General features: G+C 39.9%; 1 protein-coding gene across 12 annotated transcripts in view; it reads left to right on the top strand.

Moving 5' to 3' along the window:
• Window positions 1-16,154, top strand: part of akap9 (A kinase (PRKA) anchor protein 9) — a 42,959-nt gene that overhangs the window by 17,334 nt on the left and 9,471 nt on the right. For 5 of the 12 annotated variants that reach the window (XM_077549437.1, XM_077549439.1, XM_077549435.1 and 2 more), the window contains 16 exons: window positions 1,522-1,684; window positions 4,132-4,226; window positions 4,409-4,526; window positions 5,404-5,442; window positions 7,358-7,590; window positions 8,134-8,253; window positions 9,734-9,754; window positions 11,147-11,323; window positions 11,701-11,805; window positions 11,885-12,037; window positions 13,288-13,374; window positions 14,622-15,389; window positions 15,539-15,655; window positions 15,736-15,780; window positions 15,853-15,987; window positions 16,069-16,113. In XM_077549437.1, the coding sequence (XP_077405563.1) occupies window positions 1,522-1,684; window positions 4,132-4,226; window positions 4,409-4,526; window positions 5,404-5,442; window positions 7,358-7,590; window positions 8,134-8,253; window positions 9,734-9,754; window positions 11,147-11,323; window positions 11,701-11,805; window positions 11,885-12,037; window positions 13,288-13,374; window positions 14,622-15,389; window positions 15,539-15,655; window positions 15,736-15,780; window positions 15,853-15,987; window positions 16,069-16,113 (2,421 nt within the window). The remainder of the gene's footprint in view (window positions 1-1,521; window positions 1,685-4,131; window positions 4,227-4,408; window positions 4,527-5,403; window positions 5,443-7,357; window positions 7,591-8,133; window positions 8,254-9,733; window positions 9,755-11,146; window positions 11,324-11,700; window positions 11,806-11,884; window positions 12,038-13,287; window positions 13,375-14,621; window positions 15,390-15,538; window positions 15,656-15,735; window positions 15,781-15,852; window positions 15,988-16,068; window positions 16,114-16,154) is intronic. The other 7 variants (XM_077549444.1, XM_077549445.1, XM_077549438.1 and 4 more) reach the window with 4 other exon arrangements.

The following is a 16,154-nucleotide window of genomic DNA, read 5'->3' on the forward strand; positions in this document are numbered from 1 at the left end:
GTTTGGACTTTTCCTCTTCGCCGCTCGCTGCGGTCGGACCTGTTTACCTGCTCAACCAAGCCACGAACGCGTTAACCGTTGCCGGGCAGCCAAACGCAACTTCATTCTCGGATCATGGCGAATCTTCCCCGGTGATCGAAAAAAGCGGCAGCCATGGATTCCCACCGCTCCTTCTGGAATTCCAGGACGCAAAGCTCCACCTGGGTGGAAGGGGAGGACCAGGACGTGTACGAGGTGGAATCTCGGATCCCCCTCCCGCGGCCTTTCCCCGTCTATAGCAACTTGACGGAGAGGAACGCCGTCCTGGTGCGGACGCAGATCTCGCATGTCAATAATCGCACAAATGGGCACCTGCTTAAAGTTATCTCCAGAATCTCTTTGCCCACACCTCCCTTTACAGTAAGTTTACACCTCACGCATCGCATGAGAAGTGCTGATGAATATTTTACCCCCTGCAGCTTCATTTATGCACATGATGAATTAAATATCAACTGAGAGCAGTGATGGGTTTCAGAAAAGTGAGATATTCCACGTCCATGGCATTATTTAGTTGTTTTTTTTGTCAGGCAAAATAATGATTTCGGGCCTATGAACTGCAAGCTTCATGTGTTAAATTCTCAAAAAACACATACCATAAATTGACTTACTTTATACTTTCATACTCCATTACAGAGTCTTTATTTTTTTATTTTTACTCCAGTCCAAAAATTGAATCGGTCCAGCACTTATACTTGAATGAGAGTTTTGTGCGACTTCCACACGACTATGTCACCACTTCCTGCTTTGCATAACAAAACGAAAAGACCTTTGCACTCCAGAGATACGCAAATCTGTTAAAGAGTCATCGTGGAATGGCAACAAAACACAACCTTGCCTAACATCATTATACTTTTAACTATGAAGTGGAAAAAATATGATACTATGGTTTTTGTGTTGTGCTACGGGATACACACTGGTCACAGTGTAAACAAAAGATTTTCTATTGTAAATATGAAACAGATTATAATTAATTAATTCATTAACTAATTGACTAACTCATTCACTCCCAGCCATTTTTATAAAAGTAATCCCCTTCACTCCCGGCCGTTTTACTGGATTTTGACGGGTTTTGCAAGGCCCACAGAATATGGTCTATTGCTATAAAAACATGGAACCCACAAAAGAAAGATTAAAGTCTCTTCTTTCATCAGAAGAAAAGTATATTTTTGTTCCATTTTGCAGCAATTAGCATTAGAATTTAGCCAAGGTTCATCATTATTCACAAATCTATTTAGAATTGTGAGTAATTTTTTTTTTTTCAACATGGCCCTGGTTGATATATTTTGCTCTGCTGGCCGTTTGTGTAATAACTACCATTTCTTCAACAGTTATTTGCAGTTGCTCTAGCATAAAAAAACGCATAACTACGTCTTTGGCACATTTAAAATAGAACATAGTTATACGTTTTTGGGAGCAAATGAGTTAAAAAAAAAAAAAGCCGGGCTTCATCAAACCTTTTTTGTGTGTGTGGTCACTTGTCAGGTGGAACATGCCCGCATCACCCAGACTGAGCTCATGCGCGAGTCCTTCCGCCACAACCAGGAGATCAGTGAGCTCCTGCAGAAGCAGGAGGAGCTACAGGACCGCCTCACCGAGGAGGCCCGGGCACGTGAGCAGCTGGCCCTAGAGCTACATCGGGCCGAGGGTGAGCATCTGAAGCACACACACACACACACGTACACAAAATGGCGCTCGTACAGTAAGTAGTAAGTCTAATTGGATACTGCAAGGCAGAGATGGAAGGTGGCATGTTTTAGCGTGTTTCACCTTGGGTTTGTGAAACATGTTAAAACCAATCCAATATACTGTTTGCCAGCATATGCTAAGCACCTACACAAATAATAGAGATGTTTCTTAATTGGTTGTTCACTGAAGAATTACGTTCATGAATGCCCTGAATGACAACAGTAAAACACAAACAGAATGAGCATACTGGCGCAGCAGCTGCTGTTGGCTCCGGCTCACACACACACTCACGCACAATCGCCAGCTTCAAGCCACCCAAATGCACACACTACAATTCGTACAGTAGTTTCTATAACTCTTATATTTTCATTTTTTGTGTACTCAAATATATTTACGGTTTGTTTAAAAGTGTGTTTTGATCATATGTTAATGCATGTGGGCTGCAATGCTGTTTCGATTCAGTTATTATAGTATTCATGCACATTTGTCATTATTTTTGGTTCTATCTGATGCGCCCGATAGAAGCTGATAAATGTCTCTACTTTGTTTACACTACGCTAGTTGAAAAAAATATATGTATATTTTTTTTAATTTTATTTGTTTAGGGTGTGTCCCTAAACGATAATGTTGCGATTTTCAAGTGATCTTTTAGGAAATGTGGTTAAATGTTAACACAAGAACCAAATTGATTTGGAAGATGAGGGGGGTTGGGCAGTCAACTGGAGCGTGAGAGAAACCACATTTTTTCAATCTTGTCATGGTGGTGGCGTATCAGCTAGAGAGCCGGCCCATCCATGTCAGAGACAGCTGGTCCTGCATGTGCCAACTGTGGCGTTCAAGCACATGCACACCAAACAACACCAAAGCTAAGTTTGAGCTCAAGTCTATCAAATACAGAGCAACTTTTCACAAGCTTTTGGAAACACGTGGAGTTATGGTGAGACTTCGATGCTTATCTTTGTTTTATTTGAACATTATAAGGTTGTACAGTCGGGAATCCAGTATTTGCTGCTATAAAACTTTAATAGTATTGTGACCATGTGGTAAACACTCATTGCTCATACTGATAATAATAATAATAATAATAATTTTGCATTTAGTATTTAGTGGGACATACTGGATTGTTGTGATAAAAGGCAAGATTCTGTTGTGAAATTTGGTAGGCAAGCCTCAGAAGCCATGCTGTAAAACAAAAAAATAATAAAAAATTGTGCTCAGGAGTGGCACCATTTTGTGCTGAAATGAGTTGGGCATTTGTCACTATATTGTGGCATCTACTGTATAGGCAACTACAGTACCGTACAAACATTTTAGCTGATTTTTGCTCTTGAAGCCTGGGCTCGGTCCAAGATAGGCGGGTGGCGCTAAATTGCGGTTCAAAGTCAAAGTTCAAAGTAAATTCAAGTCACGCAAGACGAGGCATAAAGCTATAAAGGGCCCATCTCTTGAACTCAACCCTATTGAGAACATGTGGCGGCCGTGGCTCAGGGTGTAGAGACGTTCGTTCAGTAACCAGAAGTTCGGCTGTTCGAGCCCCGCTCTCCCCAAGTCATGAGTCGCCGTGCCCTTGGGGCAAGACACTTCACACGCATTGCCTCCAATGCCACTCACATGGTGCGAATGTTTGGTGGTGGTCGGCGGGGCGGTAGGTGCACATTGGCAGCCACGCTTCCGTCAGCCTGCCCCAGCTGTGGCTACTTAAGTAGAATGAATAATGTATCTATTCCATTGTAAAGAGCCTTTGAGTGTCTAGAAAAGCGCTATATAAATCCGATGCATTATTATTATTATTATTATTATTATTATTATTATTATGTGGAGCATTATTAAAACCCCTTAGTGCTACACAAAATGAATTCATTGTGATATTTAAATTGCATTGTATTTGTGCAATTTAACCTACATAAGTGTCACGATATCTTGCCATGATTGGAAAGAAGCAAATTGTATATCCTGGAGAAGAACCCTCCTTAGGCAAACTCAATACAATGTCCTGCTCAGGTGTCTGCAATATGGCAATGCTCGGCATGTTTACCCTGTAATCCTACTGAATCAACACGAGCAGCCATTATCAAGCCATTAAAATGCACCATTATGATATTTAATAGTTCTTGGAGAAAGCCACTCTCCTCTGTATACCCACGACCCCGAATGGCATCCCAAAGCAAAATGCTTGCTGACCTGTGATGAAGCATTTCATTGTACTTGCAATTCAGTCCTGCACCACATGTCAAGCAAAATGGGTCAGACATGCAGCTCACTTGTCGGATCCTCAATTATGCAGCGGGAATGCGTTTGTACTTGCTTGAAACCTTGAGGTTTGTTTTTTTCTGTATCGGCTGCACCTCCCCGCACAAAAGAAGTCAAATTTTAAAAGCACTTACCTAACCGTCTCATCTCTCGCAGGTCTGATTGACGGCTACACGGGTGAACGGGCTGCCCTGGAGGAGCAGTTGCGTCAGAAGGAGGAGCTCCAGCTCCACCTGGAGCAGGAGCTGCAGGTAGATAATACACAGTTTTAAATGACAAAGTAATCACTTGGCCTTACTTAAGTCGAACTCATTTCAGTTTAACCCACTCAAGTTTCAATTTTTAAATCATGTGGGAGGGATAAAACTTTTTTAGATGGTCTCTCTATATAGTCTATTTTTCTTTTCTTTCTTTACATTTTTTTTTTATGCAGGTCACTGCGAGTCGACTGCAGGAGCTGGAGCAGGAGAGGCTTCAAATGCAGGAGGAGCGCGAGCTGGTTTCCCGGCAACAAGACGCCATGCGAGAAACCGCCGGTACCCGTGAGCTCTGTACGTATCCCAGAAGACCTGTGACAAAAAGTCTGGGTGTCCTGAAAAGTTCTACAAGTGTTTTTTTTTTTTTATTATTATTATTTAAAAAGTTGTTATTAAATTGTCATACTGAGGGTTTTCCTGCCCTCAAAAACACATTCAATTTTGCAGACGTGGTCAACCTGGTGAAAGATTGTTTGAAAATATAGCCCATGTTGAACGTTTAGCTAGGCAATGTCAAGGTCTGTCATGAGTAAACCCACATAATAACTCAACTATGAATGTGAATCAAACAGGACTTCTTTTTTTTTTAGCTATTTTTAGAGTAATGCTGGCCATTTTCAGGGGTCCTTAAAATATATATATTTTTATTGCAATGAAATTTTAAATTAAAATTTAATTTTATACTTTAAAATTTAAAGTATACTAAACACATGTTTGTTTTTATTCTGCACCTGTAACACATTTATCTTAGCAACATGAAATGTATTTTAAATATGTATCACAAATACAAAGCAACCTCATATCTAAACTTAGTTTTGCATCATTATATGTGGATGGAGCTTTGCTGTAAAGTTTGGTGACTTGCTATAAAGCAGTTCATTTTTGCACCATAACCCTTCTTGTTATCAAAAAGGATCTCATGAGAACATTTTCTCTTTTTAAGGGTGAGTATACAACACTGGACAATTTAAGAATTTAAGAAACGCCTTCCCTTCATGCTATTTGCTTCTACTTCCTGTGACAACTACTTAACAAACTCCTGAATGATGAAATGGGGGGGAAAAAAGCAGCACCCTCCCCTTTTTCTGACATCTTTTTCTTCTGAGATGTTCCTGTTTGTGACACAAAAGCAAAGCATGTCCAACTCGTGTGCTTTCTTATTCCCCTGTAGGCCTAGTTGAAGCTGCAATGGTTGCAGCACCTGAAGCAGGTGTGTCCACTTTGAGCATGGCTCAGCCCCTCTCCCTCTCTCTCTCTCTTTATGTTTTTTTTTTTGAATTGCCTAACATATGCTGTATCTGTAACCCTAATCCGGCAGCATCACACATAACCTGACAGAAGTGGGTGACTTGAGTCACATGACTTGAGTTTATTTAGACTTGTTTGGCCAAAAGTTACGAAAGACTCATGATACTCACCTTGACTTGGACTTGAAACTCATCACAAGCCACCTCATGAAGCAAAGATCTTGGAAGGAGCTCTGAAGATGATTACACTTCAAGGATTATGTTTTTTTGAAAGCAGCTATTATATCTAACGTTATCATTGCCTCACAGACAGATCAGCTCCGTTTACTTCACAGTTAAGCTAAGTGATTGCTGGTCAAACATTAACCATGCTTCATGGCGGTTCTGTGTTTAATTGAGATGACAGTAAAGTAATAGATGATAACGAAACTGGTTTGAGAACTTAAAAAACAACAACTGGGAAAGTACAGTTAGACGCGCTGTGTGCGAAGTGGCTGAGCAAGATTGTATGACTTGATTTGACTTGCTTAACCCAAGTAATGACTTGACTCGACTTGCTTGAAATTTAGTGATGACTCCATTTGCTTGATTATTTTTTTCCAACCACATTAACATGAAGCTTGTTTAACTCATTCACTGCCATTGACGGCTATAGACGTCAAAAATTCATTTGAACTATTTCTATTAGTTTTTTTTTTCTCTCACTTTTGTTAACAAGAGTATGAAAGCCTAGAAGAAAATTATTGTACATTTAGAACAGATATAAAATTTGTGATTAATCGTGAGTAACTATTGAAGTCATGCGATTAATTGCAATTACAAATTTTAATCGCCTGACGCCCCTAATTTTTTAATAATTTAATCGCCTGACGCCCCTAATTTTTTATCTTTTCTTTAAAAAATAAAAAATAAAAATAAATAAAAGATTATTTAAAAAAACATGTCTAGGTTTTCATACTCTTATTAACATAAGTGGGGAAAAAAGTTAAACGAATAGAAATAGTTCAAATGAATTTTTGACGTTTATAGCCGGCAAGGAATGAGTTAAAACTTGAAAGTAAAGATTTAAGACTTGCTTATATCTGACTTAATCCCACCTCTGGCATCACCCGAGAAAGCTTGTGCTTGCTTTTTGGCTTATGATCACAATCACTAACCTTTGCTTTAGCTTTTTGCTGTTCACTAATCTTGGCCTGCATTTTTTAGCATCTTGGATTAAGTAATAGTCCTGGTTTTAGCATGGTGGAATGAAAGCGACATCAGTCTCCTAATCGTCAATCATCAGTTTTTATTTTATTTTATTTTTTTATTTGTACCAGTAAGATGATTGCAATTTCCCCTCTCCCTCCTGTTGACGCTTCCTGGGCATGAATATTGCAATGTTATGGTCTGTCACTCACACACTTGTCGTACCTTGACACTGCTAATTCTGTGGCGGGGCTTTTTTTAATTTAATTTTTTATTATAAATAAATCCCCGGTGAACTAATGGGGATTGTTCATTGGTGGTAGCAGAACGAGAATCGTCTTGGTGGGGGATCATCTTGGAAAAGTGAATGGGATGTTTGGAGAGTCTGATGATAACCACAACAGATGGATTATGCACTGCCTACAAATTGTCCCTAATAAAAAAAAAAAAAAAAGTATTCCCAGCCTGATGAAAGGCACGTATATATTAAGCATGTATATTAAGCCTTAGTCAGCCCCTTCAAATCCACCTTATTTAACAATTCGAAATACAATATTGCATTAAAATCCATCACAAGTTTAGACACCAGCTCAGACTCTCCAATAACCTCAGCATCCTATTCATCACTAAAATCGCATTCCACAAAAAACAAAAGAATGTCCACGCAATAACACATCCGTGCCCGTTCAGATCTCCTGGAAGAGACGGAGAAGCTGATGAAGGAGAAGGTGGAGGTGCAGCGCCAGGCGGAGAAGGAGAGCGCCGACCTGCTGAAGCAGATGAAGGGCTTGGAGGTCGATCTGGAGGAGCAGGTCAACCGGGTGATCGAGCTGGAGAACGCCCGCAAGGCCGAAACCGGGGATCTCCAACAGCAGATCCAGTCACTGGAAAAGCAGCTGGACAAGAACCGGCGCTTCCTTGATGTAAGCAACAAACACTGGAGGGGGCAAAATACTCACACTTTGTAGTTAAATAAAATGAAATGCTTGTGTAAAAGTAGAAGTGCAGACAGTAAAAAAAAAAAAGAAAAAAGAAAGTTAGTGTTAGTGCACAAAACCTTTTGACTTTTGTTAGGAAGTGGGGGAAAAAAATGCCCGGAAAATCTACTACAACATCAGAACTTTATTTGATGTTAATCATAGGCAATTAAAATGGTGGCAGCTGTCTCCCATTTAAAATTAATTGGAATTTGATTAATTAAGTCTGAACGCAGCCAAAAACCTAGCGATGAGGGTGTGTTCACTTGTGCAACCACATTATTTCAATTGTTTATTTTTACCTGAAGAAAAAAAAAATTGAGTTGTGTATGTTAGAGGGCACGTTAATGATGGGGATTTTTTTTTTTAATTAACTTTTATTTAATTTTTTAAATCCCAACAACCTGGGATTTGACCAAGGGTGTGTAGACTTTTTATATCCACTCTAAGTACAATACTGACAAAAATGTTTGTATCAAATATTTCTAGGAGCAAGCCGTTGACCGAGAACATGAGCGCGACGTCTTCCAACACGAGATCCAGCTACTGGAGCAGCAGTTAAAGAATTCGCAGAAGCTTCCCAACGGCTCGGAGCAAAGAAGCCAAGAGGTAATAAAAGAAGGGAGGGAGCTCTGTTTCACTTGTATGACACCGCGCTGCACCACAATAGAGGCGATAGATTTACATGTGCTTCCTTGAACTTGACACCTAACTTGTTGACGTGGGAGAAAAGTGCCAGAATGCAATGAATGCTTTTTTTCTTGTCACATTAAAACCATTAATAGAACCATTGAGAAACTGAAATACAGTAAGCGTCTTTTATTCTCGAGGATTGGGACCGAACCCAGACTAAATTTTAGCTCTTCGCCAATTTACGAAGATCTTAGACCAATTGAGATTTATTCCTTAAACATACAGTGCGGTTACTGCGGTTCAGCTACATTGCAGATTTTATTGTGGAAGTTGTGAATACCGAACTGAAATTGCTGGAGGATAAGTGGCCATGTAAAAACTCTTAGTCTTAAATTATTTGATGTCTTCAAATTAAGACTGTTGGGATTGATGCCAAGGTAAAGAAAAAAAAAAAAAACGAATACATGAATAAGGATTAGTGTGACCTCCGCGCAGGGATTGGTTGGATTCGGGAGTACAGGAAAAGGCAGATCACTGCCAGATAGGGTAACCTAGCACCATTCACTAATGACACTGAATGCTAAGAACTAAAGACAAAGTCCATTGTATTCCATCATAATCCACTTCCATGTGAAAATAAGAAAAAAGCAGTAGGGAAAACTAACCTGCATACTTCTTCCACCTTCCTAAAAGGATCATCCTGCGTTATGTAAAACTTGCTTCTTGATTGCTTATATGCGACTAGTTGGCTTTGCGATGAAGTGCTGCCTCCACCAGTGAAAACCAAGCCGTTTCTAACAATGTTAGTTTGTAAGCATGCTGTAATTCTTTAACCTTTGTGTATTTTGAACAGAGAATGTCTACAAAGACACCTGGGAAATGTTTTTGATTGTTAAGAAAGAAAGGCATAACATGCCTCGGTTAAATTTCCTCTCAATACACACATTGCTGGTTCAGTTGTTACTTTAACTAGACTGAACTCTGGATCATAACGTGTCACCTTTTTAACAAGTTAGTTAATGTGTAACAGTCATTAGCGTATGCCATAATCGGCAGCAAAGCACACACTCAAAATGGAGCTTTGGTGAATGCAGTGAGTGGAATGTCCATCCGTTCTGATATTAAGACCTTTGTTACGGCCTCTTTGAGGTTAAGCGTTCCAGTTGAATGTAATAGTAATAGTTACTTTGTTTTAAATCTCTGTATGGCTTGCATGGAATGATTAAATCATCTTCTCTAACATTATTTGTGCTTCCAAACTCAGAGGGACCAGTGATGACATCCTACTATTTTGTTTATTCCCAGAGCCATATTCTCTTATTTTTTTAAATACCTAAAATAGTTTCTTTATTTTTTTTTTGCATCCTCCTCAATGGCTCACCTTTCTCCTTTTTTTGCCTTGGCGCTCTGTGCTCCTTCACGCTCCTCCCAACTTCTCTCTCCTTGGTCATTGCAGGTGGATGGAGTGTTGTTAAAGGTACTGCTTCTAGTCGCTACATGTATTCCCCAAACCCCTGGAGAGCGTTGAGTACAGGGGTGGGCAAAATATGGCCCGCACTGTTTTATAAACCCGGCCATCAATCATTTGCATTATGAAGAGTTGTAATTGTTGCATTCATGTAGTTTGTAATGTCTCTCCCTAAAATGTATTTGCTAATTAATTCATTTATTTTCATTTGTGTCATCAAATAATTAATTGAAGTACCATAAATTATGAAAAAATATTAGTAAAATAGACAATATAATATATACATGTAACTATTGTTTATTGAGTACCGGTAATTGAAAAAAATAGTTAAAATTAAAGTACAATTAAAAATGATCTAGGTTAGCATTCATCTATTTTACCTACACATTTGAGCAGTTTTCCAATAAAATGGATTAATTGAAGTGCAATTATTTGTTTTATGCATTTATCCCATTAAATAATTGGTTCATCTGTTGATTGTAAATACAAAAATATTAGCAACATAAGCAATAGAAACTTTTGTATTTATTTTATTGAAGGATGAATTAACTATAATTATCTCAATTAGAATACTTTTTTTTTTATAATAATTTGATTTATAATATCAATAGTCCTCTAATATTTTTTAAAATAATGTAGCCATATTTTTTTTAGCTTGTTTAATAATTGATTAACTTGTTGATTGTAAATAAAAAAAAATATTAGCTATTTTCTACCAAAAACTGTTAAAAAAAAATCTAGTTAAAAAAAATGCATTTATCTCATCTTAATTTATTTGAATAAGTAATCAAATAAAAACTGTGAAATAGGCATTTTTATATCTACATTAAATATGATTTAATCAATAATGTGTTTTAACATCAATTAAATAAAAAATGTATATATAGTAATTTTATTATTATAATAAACTGGGATTTTACGTAGGCAGTTTACCTTTTTTTTCCTTTTTTTTTTTTTTTTAAACCTCATTTACATCTTTCAGTGGAACATCTGTCCATTTTGAAAATGAAATATTCCCTGCAAGGACAAAAGTTTGCCCACCCCTGCGTTAGTGCATTCAGTATTCCCAGCCCCTCCCTCTGTTTCCTGTAGATACCGACCACTATGTGCATTTTTAGCTTTCTTCCTACTGAGCCCCCTCCTCGCTCTTCTTCCTTTTCCTCCCCCAGGTGGACCTGCGAGTCCCCTCGCCCCTGATTAATGATACTGTGTGGTGTGTCACCCTTGAATGAAAGCCCCCCCCCCCCACCTCCTGCACTTCTTTCCTCTCACCCTCCCTCCTTCCTTTCTCAGGTGGATCAGCTGACCTCCAAGCTAGCTGTGTATGTGCCGGCTAAATGGCATCCGTAAGCGAGTCTTTTCACCTGCTCGTCCTTCCTTCTTCCTCTTTGCACTAACCAGGTGCAGCAGCTGAGCTCCCAGTTGAAGGAGAAGGCGGACTGGTGCAGCGAGCTGCTGCTGGGCTCCGAGCAGCTGCGCCGCGAGCTGACCGAGCGCGACCAGGAGATTGACAAGCTGGAGAGCCGCGCACGCGAGCTGGAGCAGGCCCTGCTGGCCAGCGCGGAGTCCCTGGAGAAGGTTAGGAAAACGGGAAGGTGGGGGTGTGAGAGGGAGCCGCATTTAATGGCAAGAGGCTGTGTGAAAGCATTGAGATGAGGGGCTGACTTTAAGAGGAGGAGGAGGAGGTGGGAGGGACTGCACAGAGCTAGAGAACAATGTGTGGGCTGTTCCAATGCAGATGATGTCTACCGTCATGGTGTTTATGTTTACATAAATGAACTGGTACGAAATGCAGCACGGTGGGGTTAGTGGTTTGCACGCCTGCCTCACAATCCACAGGTTCCAAGTTTGATTTTCAGCTAACTAGTTTCTGCTGTGGTATAAGAATGGATGGTCAAAACCGGGATTGAAATTGAAATTCATTTGTTTCCGATGCATTTTGTTGTGTGTCAAAGGACGACCAAAAGAAGCATCATGCATCCGTCACGGAGGCAAAGCACTCCACGTTGGAGGTTCAGTTGCAGACTGAAAGAGAAGCGTTGGAGCGGAAAGAGAAGGAGGTAGTGTTCCCGTTTTATTGTTTTGGCCTACTATCATATCGGTGTCCATCATCGTAATGTCTGCCATCTTCTCCTTCAGATCTGCCACCTGGAGGAGCAGCTGGAGCAGTTCCGGGAGGAGCTGGAGAACAAAAACGAGGAGGTGCAGCAGCTCCACATGCAGCTGGAGATTCAGCGCAAGGAGATCAGCAGCCAGCAGCAGTTCCTGGAAACCAGGGAGAGCATGCTCAAGGTAACCTGTCAAAAACCTCAAAGATGATGTGATCTCATTCACTTCACATTTTGCAAACTACTGTTTTTCTTCAAATAGTGGCCCTCCCTCTAATATACACTGTACCCCAAACAGTCTCTTAAATACTATACTGGTATTTTTTATTTTTTTAACACACACATTAGAGCCCATTTAACTCAGTTGCTAACCATAACAGCAGTAGTGGGGAGACCCTTTACGTCAGAGAAACTTTTCCAAAATCCTTTTTTCCTAATCCTAACACCAGGTAAACATAACTAACGTGTACCCCTAAATGGCAATTGATTTGAAAAAAGTGGTCATCATTATAAGAACAGACTCTGACCAATGGTCGCTCCACAATGTTGTTTTGCAATCAAACCAAATCAGCAACAAACACCAAAGTGCATAAACAATGCACAGAATGTGGCACATGCTGTAAAATATTTGCCCACGCAGTGTTAAAAATGATGACGTTAAGTGTTCCAGTAGACTCTGAAGTGGTTGCTCCACAATGTTGTTTGCCTTCATAAAATTTGACTATTGTAATTGTTTTTGTTGTGATTTAAGTGCTGGTTTCACTTGATATGAAACTATAACATGCTGCTAATGTTGTTTAATGGTTTGCCAAAAATGCATTGAAGGCCTCCCCTCAAATAACAGCCTAGATGTAAATAAATGCCACCCATCCAAATCTCCTCCCCTCTCCCCATCGGCCACCATTTGCATGAATATGGTTTTCTTGCAAAATGCCAAATGGAAAATTATCTAAGGATATTAGTTTAGCGTGTAGATAATACCCACTTGGTGTAAATAGCACTTAGACTAGTGTTTCCAACCAAAATGTGCTGTGGGAAATTATCCAACTTCAATAAAATTGTTCCAGAAATGATTTGTATGTACAAACAAATGATGTAATCTGTCTATTTATGCCGAAGACACATAGTGACACGAATATTAAATGCTCCTCCCCCGGATGGCAGAAAAGAAAACAAACCTGACTATTCACCTGTTGTTACTATTATACCATTCATAAAACAGAATAATGGCTTCGTGTTCAACTAAACAGGAAAGGTTGGGAAACACTGAGATAGAAAATAGATTAGAAAACTGAGCATTTCCCATGTCTGCCAGATCGCATCCAGTGCAGGGCAACTTAAACCTCATGCCTTCAGTCATCGGGCCGACTCTGGACTCTTATTTTTGTCATGGCATGTTCAATCCATCTCGTTATAATCTTTTGACTCTTGAAGGTGATGGAGGAGAAGGACAGGGCAATAGCACTTCTTAATGAACAGAACACTAAGCTCCAACACATGGAGAAAACGTCTGGCAACAAGGTAACAAGCCATGTCTATGCACGCACGGAATAGGATTCGGTGTGTGCATAGCTTCATGGTCGTGTGTGGTGTTTTCATTTTTGGTGGCATCCATTTTGGTGTTGTGTTTGTCTTGGTAAGTAAATCCATGTGCTCGTTTTGTGGTGGTTCGTTAAAACTCTTGAGTTTCTGTCTGTAAAATCTCCACATTAAAAATGAATGTATAACCCAGGGGTGGGTTTGAGGGCCATATTTAATTTGTTATATAAACATATGGGCCATTCAGAGTTATTCAGAGATGAGGTAAAAAAATAAAATAAAATATGCATAATAATTTATTTGAGCTTTTAAATGTCATTGTAATAAATTTGTAGGCAATTAATAAGGATTAACAAGGACGAATACCAGGTATTGTCATTGGGCCGATACCCTGCCTTATGCTGTGTTACGATCAGGAACTAAAAATGAGAAGAGTAGAAACTTGTCATTAATTTCATGAAATTTTAAGGAATAATGCAATTTTGGTATACATAGGTCTTTCTTGAAAAAGATCTGTCATTGTTTTTTGGGGGGGGAATTTCATGTATCAAAAGTGGTATCGGGGACTACTGAAGAGTTGAGTATTTGTACTGGTATCGTTCTGAAAAAAATGTTTTTTTGAACATACCTACCGGTAATTTAATAAAATAATACTTCACTCTCGTTTTTAAATGTTGCCATAATGAAGTTATTGATAATTAATTAACCAATTTATTAATAAAATAAAGGGGAACTTTTTTCAATTAAATATTATTCTGTATGAATTAATTTATAATAATAATAAAGTAACAAATTATTTATTGAGTCAAATGAATGTAAAAAATATATTTGAATTCACAAATTAAGAGAAAAAACTAAAATAATTAGGACTTTTATGTGTGATGTTTTTTTTTATGAACTATTATTCAGCTAAAAACATTTTTAAAATTTAATGTTTTTGGCTTTTGAAATGCATAGGACATCTGAAGCATAGACAGAAATGTTTAATTTGTTTAAAAAAAAAAAATTCACCAATTTTACTAAGCAAATGAGCAATTAACAATTTTACGGGGGCAAACTGAAAACATCTAAGTATTTGTTTACTTAGCCCACCCCTGGTCTAATCCAAAATGAGTTAAAAAAATAAAAAACATATTTATAAAGCGGAGACTCAAAGGTTTCGTCCAAAGGAGGGAGAGAGAACCATTTATTTGGTACTATGTGCTAATATTTTTGGGTGATCTTTTCAGGGAATAGACGAGCGAGATGCCCTGATAAATGACCTGGAGTCGCAGGTGGAATGCCTGCGCAGCGAGCAGGAACGTGTCAAACGCCAGAGTGAGGAGGAACTGGAGCAGCTGAACGCCGTCATCGACAAACTCCAACAGGAGCTGCTCCACATGGAGCGCAAAGAGGACGACGAGGCTCACACGGGTAAGGAGTACGAATACGACGAGATGAAGCAGAGGATGGACCTGGCCTCCGGAGAATTCCGAGCCCTCAAAGCGGAGGACAGCGAGCTGCTGGAGACACACCTGAGGCCGAAAACCACCGACCTTGTGACGGCGCAGACCCAATTCCAAGCTCTGGAGAAGAGCGGCGCGTCCGGCGTGAACGAGCTCCGTCTCCGCATTCGGGAGCTGGAGGACTCATCGGGCAAGAAAGACGTCGAGCTGAGCCGCAGCCGAAAGTACGCTGAAGAGCTCCAGGGGCAAGTGTCCCAGCTGGAGGAGCATTTAAGGGAGAAAGTGGCCGCAGCGTTGGTCAGCCAAGCCACCCTGGGTGCCCTTCAGCAGAAGGCATCCAAAGACCACTCAGGTGACAAGGTGGGCCACCTGAACCAGAAGCTTGCTGAGCTTGAGGCCAGTTTAAGTGGCATCCAGAAGAATCACAAGCTCCGGAAGCAGCTGCTCTCCAGCTCGACGGAGGCGCAATATGAGAAAAGGCTGGCAGGGCTCCTGGATTTGATGATGCAGATGACGGGCGGGAAGCATCCCAAGACATCAGCAGCTCTGGAGGTAAAAAAAAAAAAAGTTTAGAAGAAGGGGATGGTACATTTTTGTGTTCAATGACCATAGACAGATAGGCCAGGTCATTCGCCAGTAGATATACATATCAAGTCCATGACTAGTTAAAAAAAAAAAAAAATCCTCTTTCTTTGAACCAGGCTGGCAACCAAGTGCTCACACTGGAGCTTCAACAGGCCCGAGATGAAGCGTTGGCTGCAAAACAACAGCTGGACCACCACATGGAGCAATGCCACCATCTCCATGATGAACTCAAAGTAAGCAGTTTTGTGTTTTGAGGTCCAGTTAGAACCCTTCTCTGTTGGCGACGTTTAGTGACTCTCTCACTCTCTCTTAGGACAAAACTGAAACAATAGAGAGGCTCAAGGAGCAGCTTGAGACGGTATCCATTTTCTTGATTGTCATGTTTTTACCCTATAGTAATGATAAATGATGAATTATGCTCCCCCGTCAGGTATCTTCTGGAGGAGATGAGGCGACGCGGGTGCTCCAAGGAGAGTTGACTAAGACCCAGGAGGAGGCGGCACATGCCAAGGAGGAGCTGAGCAGCTGCAAGGAGAAGCTGGAGAAGCTGCAGGAGCTTCTGCAGGTATTGATAAAGCAGTAGTTAACAAAGATGGAGATTCAATGTGAAGTATTACCTGTAAGTTTTTTTTCTTTTCCTCCAAAGGAGCGGGAACTGACCATTGCGCAACTTAAAGAAGATCTTTTACAAGTACAGTATTAAGTTTTATAAATATTTTTTGTTGTTGTATT

The sequence above is a fragment of the Vanacampus margaritifer genome, chromosome 17 (assembly GCF_051991255.1).
Source record: "Vanacampus margaritifer isolate UIUO_Vmar chromosome 17, RoL_Vmar_1.0, whole genome shotgun sequence".
Lineage (NCBI taxonomy): Eukaryota > Metazoa > Chordata > Actinopteri > Syngnathiformes > Syngnathidae > Vanacampus > Vanacampus margaritifer.